Below are 15,983 nucleotides of genomic sequence, written 5' to 3'. Positions count from 1 at the left end.
TCAATTAAATAAATATATCAAACCAAAATAACTGATGTACGGTACATCTGGAAAGTATTCACAGTGCTTCACTTGTTCCTCATTTTGTTATATGCAACTTTATTCCATTTTTTCCCCTCAAAATTCTACTCACAACACCCCAAAATGACAACATGAAAAATGTCCTTTTACATTTTTTGCAAATGTATTAAAAACTAGAAGCACTCAGAGAGTGCAAACCTCTGCCAAGGCCATGGGGTCACTGACGCCATAACATCTACACGCCGTTGAATCATTGAACCTAAAAAAGTCTAACAATGATGTTTGCTCAGTAGTAAAAAAAGTTTCATCTGCTGTGACTGGATAGCATGTATCCTTAGCGCTTGGCATTACAGTTTATTGCATCTTGCACCTTTCCCAGAAGCTACTGTCATATGAGCACTAATATTGATATTGCATGTGCTTATAGACAAAAACAAATAAGACACAAAATTAAATTTATTATTCAACTAAACTGCAAATATATGAATTTTTTAACATTTATGAAACACTTCTCTAAACAAGGCAATAGGGTCACTGACCCTAAAGAGATTCCCTCCTTGGCACAGTGATCTACGAGGTCTATTAGAAAAGAAACCGACCGTTTTATTTAAAAAAAAAACTATATGGATTTGATTCATATGTTTTTACGTCAGCCAAGCATGACCCTTCGTGCGCATGCGTGAGTTTTTCCACGCCTGTCGGTGACGTCATTCGCCTGTGAGCACGCCTTGTGGGAGGAGTGGTCCAGCCCCCTCGTCGGATTTTCATTGTCTGAGAAGTTACTGAGAGACTGGCGCAGTCTCTCAAAATTTTTTTGAAAACTGTGAGGCACATCCGAGTGGATACCATTCGAGAAATTAAGCTGGTTTTCGGTGAAAATTTTAACGGCTGATGAGAGATTTTGGATTGTTTCTATCGCTGTAAGGACTTCCCACGGAGCGGGACATCGCATAGCGCTCCGAGGCGACGTCGTCATCCTGTTTCAAGCTGAAAACCTCCAAATTTAAGCCTCTGTTGACCCAGGACGTCGTGAGAGAACAGAGAACTTTCAGAAGAGGTCAGAATCAGCAGTTTATCTGGAGATTCCACTGTTAAAGGAGATTTTTTTAATGAAAGACGTGCGGACGGATTGGCGCGCCCGTCACAGGAAAAACACCTCCGTGTTGATAACCATTTGTAAAATCCAGGCGGCTTTTGGTGGCTTTCAGTTGAGTGAGTATCTGAGAAATTGTTTAACAGCAGGGCATGTTCCAACTTGTCCTTAAGGCTTCCAACGGGCAGGCCTTGAGTGAGATGTGGTCCCGCCCTCTCGGCTGAATTCCTTTGTTTCACACGCTGCTCGAGACGGCGCGCGTTGCTTTATCAAAAATTTTTCTGGACCTGTGAGGAATATCCGAGTGGACACTATTCGAGAAATTAAGCTGGTTTTCAGTGAAAAGTTTAACGGCTGATGAGAGATTATGGGGTGTTTCTGTCGGTGTAAGGACTTCCCACGGAGCAGGACGTCCTGCAGTTCTTCCAGGCGCCGTCGTCGGCCTGTTTCGAGCTGAAAACATCCTAATTTAAGGCTTAATTCACCCAGGACGTCGTGAGAGAACAGAGAAGATTCAGAAGAGGCTGGCATGAGGACTTTATGCGGACATTCCACTGTTTAAGGACATTTTTTAATGAAAGACGTGCACGCAAATTCGCCGAGTCATTTCCGTGACGACTCTCCAAATCTGTGTGCGCCGCGACAGGAAAAACACCTCCGTGTTGAAAACCATTTGTAAAATTCAGGCGGCTTTTGATGGCTTTCAACAAGTGAGTAACTGAGAAATTGTTTAACAGCTTGGGCATGTTCCAACTTGCCCGTTAAGGTTTCCAATGGAGGTGTTTTTCCTGTCGCGACCCCCCGCGGTCGGGTCCGGCCCGACATGCGACTCTGCCCGCATGTTCTTTCATTACAAAATGTCCGTTAACAATGGAATGTCCGAATAAACTCCTCATGCCGACTTCTTCTGAAAGTTCTCTGTTCTCTGATGACTTACTGGGTCAACAGAGCCTGAAATGTGGAAGTTTTCAACTTGAAACGGCGAGACGCTGCCGCCTCGAAGCGCAGATCGCCGTCAGGCACCGTGGGCCGTCCTTAAAGCGACACTTACAGACCAAAATCTCTCATCAGCCGTTAAAATTTTTACCGAAAACCAGCTGAATTTATCGAATGGTGTCCACTCAGTTGTGCCTTACAGTTTTGAAAAAATTTTGATCAAACAAAGCAGCAGTCTCTGAGCCATTCCTAAACAATGAAAAAAACGACGAGAGGGTGGGTGACTCCTCACTCAAAGACTGCCCACAGGCGTATGATGTAACCGACAGGCGTGAAAAAACTCTCGCATGCCCACGAGGGTTCAAGCATGTCTGATGTAATCACACGTGATTCAAATTCATATGGTTTTTGAAAAAATAATAAGGTCGGATACTTTTCTAATAGACCTCGTATAAACAAAAATAAATTTAAGAAATATTACAATTTAAAAACAAATGAACCCGAACGTGATGACAGCTGCAACTGCTTAATGCTAACTTTTAACATTGAAAATGCCATACACATGCTAACGCGTTAGCATTGGGATCCGGATCGAGATCTGGATCACCACTAAAATTTAATCACTTGTTCCTCTTGTCATTTCCAGCCACTCCACAAAATTTCATCAAAATCCGTTCAAAACTTTTTGAGTTATCCTGCTGACAGACAGACAGAAAACGTGACCGAAAACATAACCTCCTTGGCGGAGGTAAAAACTGCTCAGTACTTTCTTGATGCACCTTTGGCAGCAATTGCAACCTCAAGTCTTCTTGAATATAATACCACAAGCTTGGTGCATCTATCTTTGGGCAGTTTTTGCCCATTCCTTTTTGCAGCACCTCTCAAGCTCCATCAGGTTGGATGGGGAGCGTCGGTGCACAGCCATTTTCAGATCTCTCCAGAGGTGTTCAATTTCCTGAAGCCACTCCTTTGATATCTTGGCTGTGTGCTTAGGGTCATTGTCCTACTGAAAGATGAACCATCACTCCAGTCTGAGGTCAAGAGCACTCTGGAGCAGGTTTTCATCCAGGATGTCTCTGTACATTGCTGCATTCATCTTTCCCTCAATCCTGACTGGTCTCCCAGTTCCTGCTGCTGAAAAACATCCCCACAGCGTGATGCTGCCTCCACCATGCTTCACTGTAGGGATGGTGCCTGATTTCCTCCAAACATGACACCTGTCATTCACGCCAAAGAGTTTAATCTTTGTCTCATCAGACCAGAGAATTTTGTTTCTCATGGTCTGAGAGTTCTTCAGCTGCCTTTTGGCAAATTCCAGGTGGGCTGCCATGTTCCTTTTGCTAAGGAGTGGCTTCCCTCTGGCTACTCTACCATACAGGGCTGATTGGTGGATTGCTGTTGACATGGTTGTCCTTCTGGAAGGTTCTCCTCTCTCCACAGAGTAATGCTGGAGCTCTGACAGACTGACAATCGGGTTCTTGGTCACCTCGTTGACTAAGGATCTTCTCCCCTGTTTGCTCAGTTTAGACGGGCGGCCAGCTCTCAGAAAAGTCCTGGTGGATCCAAACTTCTTCCATTTATGGATGATGGAGGCCACTGTGCTCTTTGGGTCGTTCAAAGCAGTAGAAATGTTTCTGTACTCTTCCCCAGATTTTCACCTCAAGACAATCCTGTCTCTGAGGTCTACAGCCAATTCCTTTGACTTTATGACTGGTTTGTGCTCTGACATGCACTGTTAACTCTGGGACCTTATATGTAGGCAGGTGTGTTTCTTTCCAAATCATCTCCAATCAACTGAATTTACCCCAGGTGGACTCCAATTAAGCTGTAGAAACATTTCAAGGATGATCAGTGGAAACAGGATGAAACTGAGCTCAGTTTTGAGCTTCATGGCAAAGACTGTGAATACTTATGTACATGTGATTTCTTAGTTTTTTAGTTTTTAATATATTTGCAAAAATCTAAAAAAAAAAACCCAACTTTTTTCCACGTTGTGTTATGAGGTATTGTCTGTAGAATTTTGAGAGAAAAAATTAATTTCATCCATTTTGGAATAAGGCTGTAATATAACAAAATGTAAAGGGCTGTGAATACATTTTCAGATGCACTGTATGCCCACCTTTTAGTACAAGTATAACACAAATAAATCATTACATTTACAGCCAGTGTTCTCCGGAAGCACTTTTCTTTATTTGAGAAATACCAACTTCAGACAGCTTTGCCACACAGTACGACACTGTTTGTATTTCTTCATTATTTCTTAATGATTGCTCAAAATGAAGTTGGTCAGGTATCTATCCATTCATTTGTCTAAAGAAAACTGGCTGTGAAAATGGTGATTTAGTTGCGTTATACTAACCTTATACCCTACTGTGGAGATTCATTTTACTGTGAGTTTAAAAGGCATCATTACAGAAGTTGTAATCTTGAGAAGTCAGAATTTTTTTAATGTCATGTCATTAAAATATATATACACTGAACAAAAAAATAACACTTTTGTTTTTGCTCTCATTTTTCATGAGCTGAACTCAAACTTCTAAAACATTATCTACATACACAAAAGACCTATTTCTCTCAAATATTGTTGACAGATGTGTCTAAATCTGTGATAGTGAGCACTTCTTTGCCAAGATAATCCATCACCACCTCACAGGTGTGACATATCAAGATGCTGATTAGACAGCATGATTATTGCACAGGTGTGCCTTAGGCTGGCCACAATAAAAGGCCACTCAAAAATGTTTTATCACACAGCACACTGTCACAGATGTCACAAGTTTTGAGGGAGCGTGCAGTTGGCATGCTGACTGCAGGAATGTCCACCAGAGCTGTTGCCCGTGAATTGAATGTTAATTTCTCTGCAATAAGCCGTCTTCAAAGGCGTTTCAGTGAATTTGGCAGTACATCCAACCAGCCAAATAACTACAGACCAGGTGTCAGCCAACCGGACAGCTGTTGCAACAATCGGCTTGCAGAACCAAAGAATTTCTGCACAAACTGTCAGAAACCATCTCAGGGAAGCTCATCTGCATGCTCATTGTCCTCATCGGGGTCTTGATCTGACTGTAGTTCGTCATTGTAACTGACTTGAATGGGGAAATGCTCACATTCAATGACATCTGGCATGTCAGAGAGGTGTTCTTTTCACGGCCGAACCCCAGTTTTCACTGTTCAGGGCTGATGGCAGACAGTGTGTGTGGCATTGTGTGGATGAGCGGTTTGCTGATGTCAACTTTGTGGATCGAGTAGCCCATGGTGGTGGTGGGGTTATGGTATGGGCAAGCATATGTTATGGACAATGAACATGGGTGCATTTTATTGATGGCAGTTGATGGCCTATTGTTCCTTTCATCCATGACCATCACCTCATCCTGCAGTATGATGCTGCACGGCCCCATGTTGCAAGGATTTGTACACAATTCCTGGAAGCTGAAAACATCCCAGTTCTTGCATGGCCAGCATACTTACTAGACATGTAACCCATTGAGCATGTTTGGGATGCTCTGAATCGGCATATACAAATGGACTGCATTTATATAGCGCTTTTCCATCTGCATCAGACGCTCAGAGCACTTTACAGTTATGCCTCACATTCACCCCGATGTCAGGGTGTTGCCATACAAGGCGCTCACTACACACCCGGAGCAAAAGGGGATTAAAGGCCTTGCCCAAGGGCCCTGAGTGATTTTCCAGTCAGGCGGGGATTTGAACCCATGATCTTAAGCCCAACACCTTAACCACTAGACCATCACCTCCCCTTGAAGGAAGGATGAATGGAAAAATGTCCCGAGACATTCTTGATACAACAGCATATTCCAGTTCCTGCCAATATCCAGCAACTTTGCACAGCCATTGAAGAGGCATGGACCAACATTCCACCAACCACAATCAATAACCTGATCAACTCTATGCAAAGGAGATGTGTTGCACTGCGTTAGGCAAATGGTGGTCACACCAGATACTGACTGGTTTTCTGAACCCCCCCCCCCCCCCCCCCCCCCCAGTACATCAAAACTGCACATTTCAGAGTGGCCTTTTATTGTAGCCAGCCTAAGGCACACCTGTGCAATAATCATGCTGTCTAATCAGCATCTTGATATTCTACACCTCTGAGGTAGGATGGATTATCTGGGAAAAGGAGAAGTGCTCACTTTTATTAGAGTTCAGCTCATGAAAAATGGGAGCAAAAACAAAAGTGTTGTGTTTGTATTTTTGTTCTGTTTATTTTAATGTAGAACATCTGAAGTGTGCCCACAGTTTCTACTCAGACAAGAAAGCGTTTTCTAGGTTATAAACTTTTGTCTCGTCTTTTAGGCCCAGCAGCACATGGTAGCCGAGAGAAATGGAGGTCATCGGCGCCAGCAGGCCTACATCACCCCCACCATCGCTGCTCAGGCCCCATATTCCTTCCATCACAACAGCCCGTCTCATACGGGTAACGTCCACCCACACCTGGCTGCCACACACTTGCCCAGCCAACCCCACCTCTACACTTACACAGGTCCTGCTGCTTTAGGCTCCACCGGCACCGTGGCCCACCTCGTGGCGTCACAGGGCTCAGCGCGCCACGCGGTACAGCACGGCAGCTACCCGCCAGGTATTGTCCACCAGGTTCCTGTCAGCATGGGGCATCGTGTGCTGCCATCACCCACACTCCACCACAGCCAATACCAGGCTCAGTTTGCCCATCAGGCCTACATCAGCGCCTCGCCTGCCTCCACTGTCTACACTGGATACCCGCTGAGCCCCACCAAGGTCAACCAGTACCCTTACCTCTAGAGACGACACTGACTGACACTGGAGAGCCCGACCCAGCGCTGCTGCTGCCTCTTCCCTCAGCCCAGGCACCCTGAGCCCCGTCGACATCCCAGACGTCCCCTCCTCAACCTCAGACATAAACAGAGACAGAGGAACATGCAATCCTCATCAAACTGTCACGTATAACTTGAAGATATAATGAGAAAGAGAGAGAGAGAGAGAGAGAGAAAGAGAAGGAAGAAAGATTCACAGCCTGTCTGGAAGGGAAAGATGGGGAGCAATTTTAGAGGGGTACAGTTCAAACATAATGTTTTCTTTTGATTATGTTTTATTTACTGAAAGGGCCAGTTTTTGCTTTTATTTGTCAGTTCTTTGCTTTACTTTATTGGGGAAAGTAACATGTCATTCATTTCACTAAGGTTTGAAACAAGCCTTTTGGGACAGTGGAGGTTTTCTGTTTGGTTTTCTTTTGTACTCCCCCTCTTAAATTTGGGAAGTGACTGTTGGACAGGGCTTACTGACTGCTGGATGTCTGGAATCCCAAAAGAATTGGGAGAAGGTGAAATACGGAAACCTGCTGCTCTTCAAAGAAAAAAATGCTGATGGCCTTGAACTGTCTTAATATTTCCAAATCGTTCATGGTGTGGGGAGAAAAGAGAGGTGACTTCCCCCACGCCACCTTCTCCAGCAGAGGAGGCTTCTGGAAATATAACCAACAGAAGACAACAAACTTTTTAGTGTATTTATAGATATTTTTCCTTTGTTTCACCTTTATGATACTTCAGTTTTAGCTAGGTGTCTTAGCTGGGCCTCGTTCTTAGAATGTAGCAGTCTGCACCTCTTTATTTTAAGGACAAAACCTTTTTTCTCCCCTGATACCAATAGATTTATTTGTTCCTCTGTTTTCAATGTGATTGCACAAAGTGGTTATAATAACATAGGCATGTACAACGTGATTGTCTGTGTGTGCTACTGTCAGCCATGTGTGTGTAGTCCACCTCCTCAAAGCCCTCTTCAGTATTCTAGGTTCTGACCATTGTTCCCTCGTAGTGCCTTACAGATATATCAACACAGTTTACTTGGCTTGGATCTTGAAAGCCACAAGAGACTATAGCTATACTTAGAGAGATGTTTCCCTGGTTTGACATCCTAGTTGGGGCAGTTGTAGCCCTCTTCCAGGTGTAGGCTTATTGGCCCTTGCTGTTTCTTGTTCTCAGTGAAAGCACATTAGATAGTGAAGCTTAATGGCAGAGTCGAAATCAAGCTGAGCTGTTTCATTGTGCACATGATATAACATGCCTGTGGTACTCACCAAAGTAATTACCGTGTTGTTCCAAATATAAGACAGTATTATTATAAAATAATGGGCTTGTCTTGTATACAGGGCCACATACAGCCACATGAGTGCTCAATACCTTTAAATTGACTGTGCCCATCACACAGTGATTGTCCTGAAAAGAGTGTGGCTTTTAAGTTAACTCGCAACCGTGGCGAAATTATGATGCAGACTTTAAGCTTGCGGTGATAAATGGATCAGAGTCATCAATCAACTCTTAAGCAGCCAAGAAATGCGATGTGATGTGATGAGAATGTAATGTTAGAGGATGACAAAAGAAAATGGTCAGAAAAGCTTACCTTGGTCCTAAAAGCAATGGTATGTCAGTACATAGTTGAAAAAAGAAACGATTGGCTTCCCACAGAATGTGCTCTTATAAGGATTATTTTCAAATAAAGCCATTTTCTTTGTTAAAAAAGAAGATTTGGTTTTCAGAAAGTGTTTTTTCTCCCCATATTATGTCTTGAAAAAGGGGAGGAGGTGTTATAATCAGGGTTGTCATATATTCTGAACAATGCGGTAGATTAATTCTTGTTTCATTTGCTCCGGATATGTAAATGTGAATATAAACATTATTGTTCTTGCTGTAAACATCTGCCAAAGTGGCAACCAAAATTGTAGCTTAACTTTGAAGTATCCTAATTTAAGGTAGTTTGTTGGTCTTCTGTCTGTTTGCTGTTGCCTCCACTGCTGCCTGTTAGATCGTTTTAATGACATATGTCAATATTTTTTACACGTGGAATCTCTTCAAAGAGATTCATATTATCTGATAATGTTTTGTGCAGTTCTGGCTTTCGATGAAGACTGTCACTCACCCAAGTAGAAGACATCTAGAATTTCTTTCCAAAGAAACTGGAACTCTTACTTAGTCTTCAGGATGTTTGACTACTTCCCTCAACTACGATGGACTAAGATACCTTTCTTTGCGAAAATAAGCCTCTTTCACACATGTACTGTATTCTTAAATTTTCCTCGACCTGACCCAGACTCACTGTATCAGAGAACACAGTTGAACAAATTGGTTGGCCCAGACATTTAACAGCTCTTTGGTACAAAATCAATATAATACCAAATTGAGTCCATGTATGAAGAGAACAGGTTGTTGTTCAGATTATTACAACACCACAATTGTGTTAAGTTATAATACGAGAATGTTATGGTGTCTATGCTTATGCTACATTTGTTTTTTTGCATGCATTGCATGGTATAAGCGTGGCTCATTATGTCAGTAGTACATCACACACAAGATCATGGTCAACTGCCGGGTTGAACCTGTGAGCTTCTGAGATGCATATCCATGAAAGTAAGAACGAGACTTCACTTTTCAATTTCTTAAATGTTTGTGTGTAATTTAATGGGCAATCTTTCATACAATTTTCACTTGTATCTTGTTGCTAAAGTTCAAAATTAACTGGCAGAACTGTTAACAAATGGGCCGCCGAGAATTTAACGTTAATGTTTGCGTTTCCATTCTGCAGGTAAATAAATCCATCTTCAGACTAAATTTGAATCCACTTGGACCCAGCAGCAGAGAACACAGCAAACAGACAGAGTGTTAAATTAATTCTAGTTCAACATGGATATACCGTAATTTAATTGTACTTTTGTTGTTTGTTGCTGTTATTTAAAATTTTACTGTAGAGCAGGTAGCTCCGTGGGATAAAGAGTTGGGTTACCAATATGTATACCTGAGGTTGATTCCCAGTCAGCCTACATGTTGTGTCCTTAGAAAAGACACTTCAGATGCATTGTGCCAATCCACGCAGCTGTAAATGAGTACCAGTTTTGACTGGGGAAGTAACCTGTGATGGGCTGGAGTCCCATATAAGAGAAGTTCTGGACTCTCATCTCCTTCATGCTACAGACTCCCAGGTTAAGCACCGGCACCAATGGCCCTTAGGACCTGTATAAAACTTACTTAGTATTATTTCAATAAACATTAAGAGGGAAATACAGATTACAAAATGCTCATATGTAAAATGGGTTGACCCGGCTGCATTACTAGTCACATGAGGACTTCATGCACTGTGACATTAGCTAGCACACGTGTTGTGTTACACTCTATTATTTGAGACACAGTGAGCTGAGGTTGTCTTGAGGTTAAAAGCTAGTCTGAGTTAAGGGCCTGACAGAAAGTGATTGTTACCATGATGGTGATTCTGCAAGGTTAGCGATAGCCTGTATGCAGCACAGAGACAGAGGTTTGAGGGTTGTTTGCGAGAGATGATGCTGTGTAGGCAAGAGCGAGGGAGGGTGTTTGAAAGCATAGACTCTGTTTAGGTAGGGACTGTGGAGAGCACGTGGAGATTCTCTATCTTAAATGAGACTAAAACGGTCATAGGAAGGTGGCACTGAGCAGGTTGGTAGTAACGTTGAGCCAGAGGTTTCGGTAGGAGCAGCAGCATGCTCCACGAACACGCACACCAACAATTCCGACATCATTCCTGTTGTTAGAAAGTATTTGTTGGCCTTGAGGTTTGGCTAGCACCTCAGACCTGTAGGTGAACCGGAACAGACAGGGGAATACCACAGCATACACCTGGAAGGGCATCTTGTGGAAACGGCCTCGATTTGTTGTCACTGTCCATTTGTCTTCGAACCAGGTACACCACAGACATCGTCATGCCAGCAAAACAGGATACCTGAACCCTTAGAGAACTGATAGGGCTGTCCTTTTGTGTGATTGCTGCTCGATTTAACAGGTGTTGTAGCTAACGATATGAATACAAATTTCTGTTAATTTGGCCTCACAAAGCAGAAACATCACAAGTGCTGGAGGTTTACTGAGAGCCTGCCCCTCTCCTTCATGGTATGCCATAGTACTTGCATTGGAAGTTTTTTTTAATTATTTACTTTTGACATGGCTGTAGTACACGTGTGTTTCTTTTTTTAGAGATTGTTGCAATAATTCTTGTGGATGTTTCATCAGAGTATGTGTGTTTTTAATTCATTTCTACTTTGTAACCTGGGGCGTGATGATGTACAGTGATATTTAGTATTCTGTGGAGTTGGGCACACCTGTGTAAAGTGTTGCAAGACTGCTGATGATACAAAGTGTTCGACTTAATGCGAATCCAAGGACTAATAAATAGTAACGCCTGTCAATGCAGCACACATTAGGATCCACTGCCCCCTGGAGTGGTTTTCCATCAATCACATTTTCCCGATCCTCAACCTCAGTTTGGGCATGCACGCCTCATGAGAGAGCATAGAAAGATGTGATTATGTTATATGTTGCTGTTTGTATTGTTCTTCTCTGTTTTTGTTGCTGTCTTTTTATTTTATTTACGTGACGCTCTCGAGGTCACTGGGGCCGAAGCACACGCGGATAAGGGAGATGATTTTCCATTTGAATCTTTGAGCTCCTTAGTTGTGAGACAAACTACTGAAACATTCCATTGTCCAAGGGATTTTGGCGTTATCTATGCTACACTGCTGTCCCTTTTCTCTGTCCATGGGGATAATGCTGTTACACTCATTCACCTTTTTAGTTTATTTGCTTGTTTTTGCTCCTCCCACCAAAGAACTCAGCATTCTAACCATGAACAGCACAGCAAGCGATTCTCCAACAGCAGGCGGGCAGTAATTTGTGGCTTCAGAAGCTTGAATTTAAATGATTTACAGGTGCTTTTAAAGGCAAGTCCCCCGCTACTTAACCCCCCAGAAACAAATGCATGTGTGCATATATTATAAACATGAGGAGAATTTGACTTATTGAATACAGTGCACTAATTAATGTTAGACATTCAACTGTGAAAGAGCACGTTTCTCAAGGGGCACTCCAGAATTGTTCCAAGTCCAAAACAGCGCCCTCTAGTCATTGTTTTCACCCTCATTGCGGTGTTTTTATTTTGAAAGTTGGAATGCAGAAGGACATGATAGAAGTATGAAACGGCATTCCAGGTGGTAGTGGCTACAGGTACGAAGCATTTTCATGTATGACTATCGGTAGTATTCAGATACTGAGCGGCTACAACCTAACCCAGTGGTGTGGCACAGTCTCGTTTGAACCCCTGCATGATATCGTGGGATTTGACCACTTCTGGGCACAGCCTGCACAAACACAGCATCACTTCTAATGGAAAAATGATGTACTGTTTTGTTATTGGCAAAAATCACTGAAGCAGTTGTGAAAAGTGCCGTTTTTGTCAGTTCCCGTGGGGAAGGAAAGACAAGGTAAATAGGAGAGGTTGTGTTGGTAAGTGTTAGCCTAGTTGTTTGCCATGTAATTTGCCCAAAAACGCAGAGAAAGTGCAGTGTTTCTGCACTTTCTGCGGAAGTATAAGTATTGCGTAATATGCGTCATATTTTAACCCTTTAGCACCCCCGCCCAAAGAGACTACAATGCCCAATAGTATTAGCAATGTTTTACCATTGTATTACAGTACAACGCCTACTAATCCAGTAGTAGTACATTCCTTTCTCAAAAAAAAAAAAAGGTACGAAAACACAGATGCAATAGGCATTCGTGTTTTCACTTACTGTGGCTACAACACTCAAGTTCACATGCAATTTCTGCAATGTCACACGTGGTTTCTGGGAAATTTCAAAATGGCGACAGGTTCCACAAAATGATCAACAATTTTACACAGTCATAATTTTTTTTTAAGAAACCTCTCATAAAGTAGTACATAAAGTACTGCAGCACATTGTTCATCCCCGCATAGTGCTGCTGAGTTCTGGCATAGCTACCTGGAGTGTAGCTACGCCATCCCATTTGAGCATCGTTCCTGTAGCCACTCCCCCGTTTAAAATGCTGCATTTTGTCTAAAGTCAACGCAGTGAGGCTGGTGATTGTGATGGTGCCGTTTTGCTGGACCTCTTCCTGTGATTTAATGATTCTGCACAGTTGACCCCGACAATGATTGGATAATGAGTTGATTTGTTCAGTTACATCAGCTAACCCGTCTCCAAATTGTTTTCTTTCATTTTCTTTAAATATTCTTTTAGCTTTATCTGTGTTGTAAAGATGTTTGTTTTGCATTAGTGTGCCATTGAATAGAATGAGTTGTCAAATGAATTGAGCAAAAAAACAGTAATACCTTTAAAACCACGGTCACCTGCACAGAATGAATGCAAAATGAGATCTACATCAGAAAAGGCTTTAGATCTTTGCCGGTAGGTGGCCACTAATTTAATTTCTTCACCATTGGTAGCCATGCATGATGCAATAATTATACATTTTATCTCCAGCAAATTCACATTTTGGTGGAAATAATGAGAAATTACTACTATCCTTATAATTAAGGATTTATAAATGAACACTGCCGTCTCAAAGACGTCCAGTACTTTCAGCATTTTTCAAAATAACGCGAATGATACTTTTTGTGTGTTACATTGCCAATGTTTTTGTTTTATGAAAAGCAGAATTGGGAATGTGAGTGCTGATGTAGATCGAGTGACCTTACATGTAAACACCTTTACATGTAGAGTGTAAAGGTGTTTTATCCTGTTAGTCTTCCCAGCTAGCAACTCTGATCTTTAGAAAACCGCCTTCCAAATATGCAACGATACCGCCCAAGCTTTTAGGTGTCGTTTAATTAAACAAAATTATACATGCTTATCCTGAAATAGTTTACTAAAAAAATTACCTCTTTACGATGCTGTTTTAGGGCCACATAGAATTTTTTTTTTTAGACTTCGAGAATAATGTCGTAATATTATGAGAATAAAGTTGTAATTTTAAGACTTCGAGAATAAAGTCATAATATTACGAGAATAAAGTCATAATATAATATTTAGACTATTTCTTGTAATATTACAACTTTTTTCTTGTAAAATTACGACTTTATTCTCGTAATATTATGACTTTATTCTCAAAGTCCAAAAACAAAAAGAAATTCAATATGGCCCTAAAACTCCGTCATACCTCTTGCCTTAAACTAAATCATGAAACTAAACCATTCAGGTTGTGTTAACATAGAAGTGGATGTAGTAGAATTAAGGTTCTATATCAACACAACTTAACCAGTTTAGTGTCACCTTTTGGCAGTGGTTTCCATGCGGTTTCAAATGCGCTTTTCAAATAAAGTCAACTAATTTCAGATAAGAGTGTAAAAAGAGGCGGCATCTTTCTCTTACATGCAATATTATTAAATGCATTCAAACTTCCAACAGCATAATGATGAAAATGTCTTTCTCTTCCTGGAACATTGGAAACACTGAGAAACATTCCTGAAACCATGGCACATCGTGCTGCATTAGTCTTTGCTGGAAAATACTGTTCTAACATGACTTGAAGCTTCTTAAAAGGCGAATATACAGCCAACACGTACTCATGTAAGTTTGCAGTCGTTCTGGAAGAGTCATAGCTGCTTCCCAAAGTCAAGGTTTTCGGTGGACTAATCATGGGCTTGTGTACGTTCTGTGAACAGGAATTAATAATCTAACTTTACGTGTATTGTTAAAGCCCGCTGGGATGACAGTGTGTTTTTGTTTGAACCTTTAAGGAGATTTACTCCTTTGCTGGCTATTCTTTGGGGGAATTCAGGGTGAGGCGGTCAAGGTTTGATGCCATCACTCATTGAATGTGCCACATGGATCACTTACGTTTTTGATTTTATGACCTGAATCTTTTTAAAGATTGAATCAGTGTAAAAACCAAGCCACATTCTGCATGAGTGATTATCAAGACAAATTTACACAGTACAGTTTCATTCATTCAGATATTAGCACTGAAAATAAAATTCTGTTCTATCTAGTCAGACTAGCTTCTTTTCAGTGAAATTTCAGATCAATTAATTTCAGTTATTCAAAAATAAATAAATAATCTTTTCTGGTGTTAATCCATTCAAATATTTCAATAATACATATAACCTGTTTAATACTGTTAGCCTTAGAGTCAGTAGAAGTAAACAGTGACAAAATTGGAGGCGACAAACACATTAGCTAGCCATGTTGATAATTGAGTTTTAATTAAATAGCTGCTGAAGTCTAAAACTGTTCCAAAAGCAAATTCATGTAATTTTCAGACCATTGTAAGCTTTATGATCAGGTAGGATTTAAGATAGCTACAGTTGCTAGACTGAATTGAGAGAACATTTACGTTAGCTAGCTAGCATTTTGTTGCCTTGAAAAAACTACTCATGTCGCAGTTCTTTATGAACAGGTAGTTAATTTTTATGTTTATGTATATGATAATGTTTGGCTATATTTCAGTAAATGATTTTACTGAACATTTTAACATTTTAGATTTTGTGTCAGTAAAACCAGTGGAAATATGTGCGTACACTCCTGGCAATGATGGCTTTCTACCATCTGCTTTTTCAAATTTACTGCTGTTGTAAGACCTCATAATTTCTAATTTACATGAACAAAAACACAGGCTCATCTGTTTATTTTGAGAGATCGCTCACCAAAGAAAGTTTTTTATTTTATTTTTGTAGTGTAGTATAATGTTAATAACAGGAATCTGGTGATGGTAGACCAAAGTTTTTTTTAAATTTACCCTTAAAAAAAGAAAAACATTTATCTTGAGCTACAGTTCAGGTCAGTGTCATATTTCAAATTTCCATTTATCTACAGCCACAAAATGAGATTACAATCAGTGAGATCACATTTATTTAAGTGACGTATCGAGTAATTTAATTGTCTCAAAACCTAAGAGTGCATCAAACCCTGACCCCCTTTTGTGTTCATTGCTGTATGGTTTCTCAGTGGTGTAAAATCTCATTCTTTGTTGATCAAGCTAATGTCTGCTGCAGTACTTCCTAGTATACATCTCTGTTAATTGTCTTATTTACTTCTGTTCATTAGGGTGTGATGTCTCATTTCAATCTGTTTTGACGTAGCATTCTATATACCCTGTTCCTTAGTCTAATATTATTGAGTATGTTATGA

At 41.0% G+C, this 15,983-nt stretch overlaps 1 protein-coding gene across 4 annotated transcripts in view; it reads left to right on the top strand.

The window, feature by feature from the left end:
- Positions 1-12,582, top strand: part of hipk2 (homeodomain interacting protein kinase 2) — a 235,089-nt gene extending 222,507 nt beyond the window's left edge. For all 4 annotated transcript variants that reach the window (XM_034177083.1, XM_034177082.1, XM_034177081.1 and 1 more), the window contains one exon: positions 6,365-12,582. In XM_034177083.1, the coding sequence (XP_034032974.1) occupies positions 6,365-6,829 (465 nt within the window). In that variant the 3' untranslated portion in view covers positions 6,830-12,582. The remainder of the gene's footprint in view (positions 1-6,364) is intronic.
- The last annotated feature ends 3,401 nt before the right edge of the window (positions 12,583-15,983 follow it).

Source organism: Thalassophryne amazonica, chromosome 8 (assembly GCF_902500255.1).
Source record: "Thalassophryne amazonica chromosome 8, fThaAma1.1, whole genome shotgun sequence".
Classification (NCBI taxonomy): domain Eukaryota; kingdom Metazoa; phylum Chordata; class Actinopteri; order Batrachoidiformes; family Batrachoididae; genus Thalassophryne; species Thalassophryne amazonica.
This window is presented reverse-complemented; position numbering and strand designations above follow the sequence as displayed.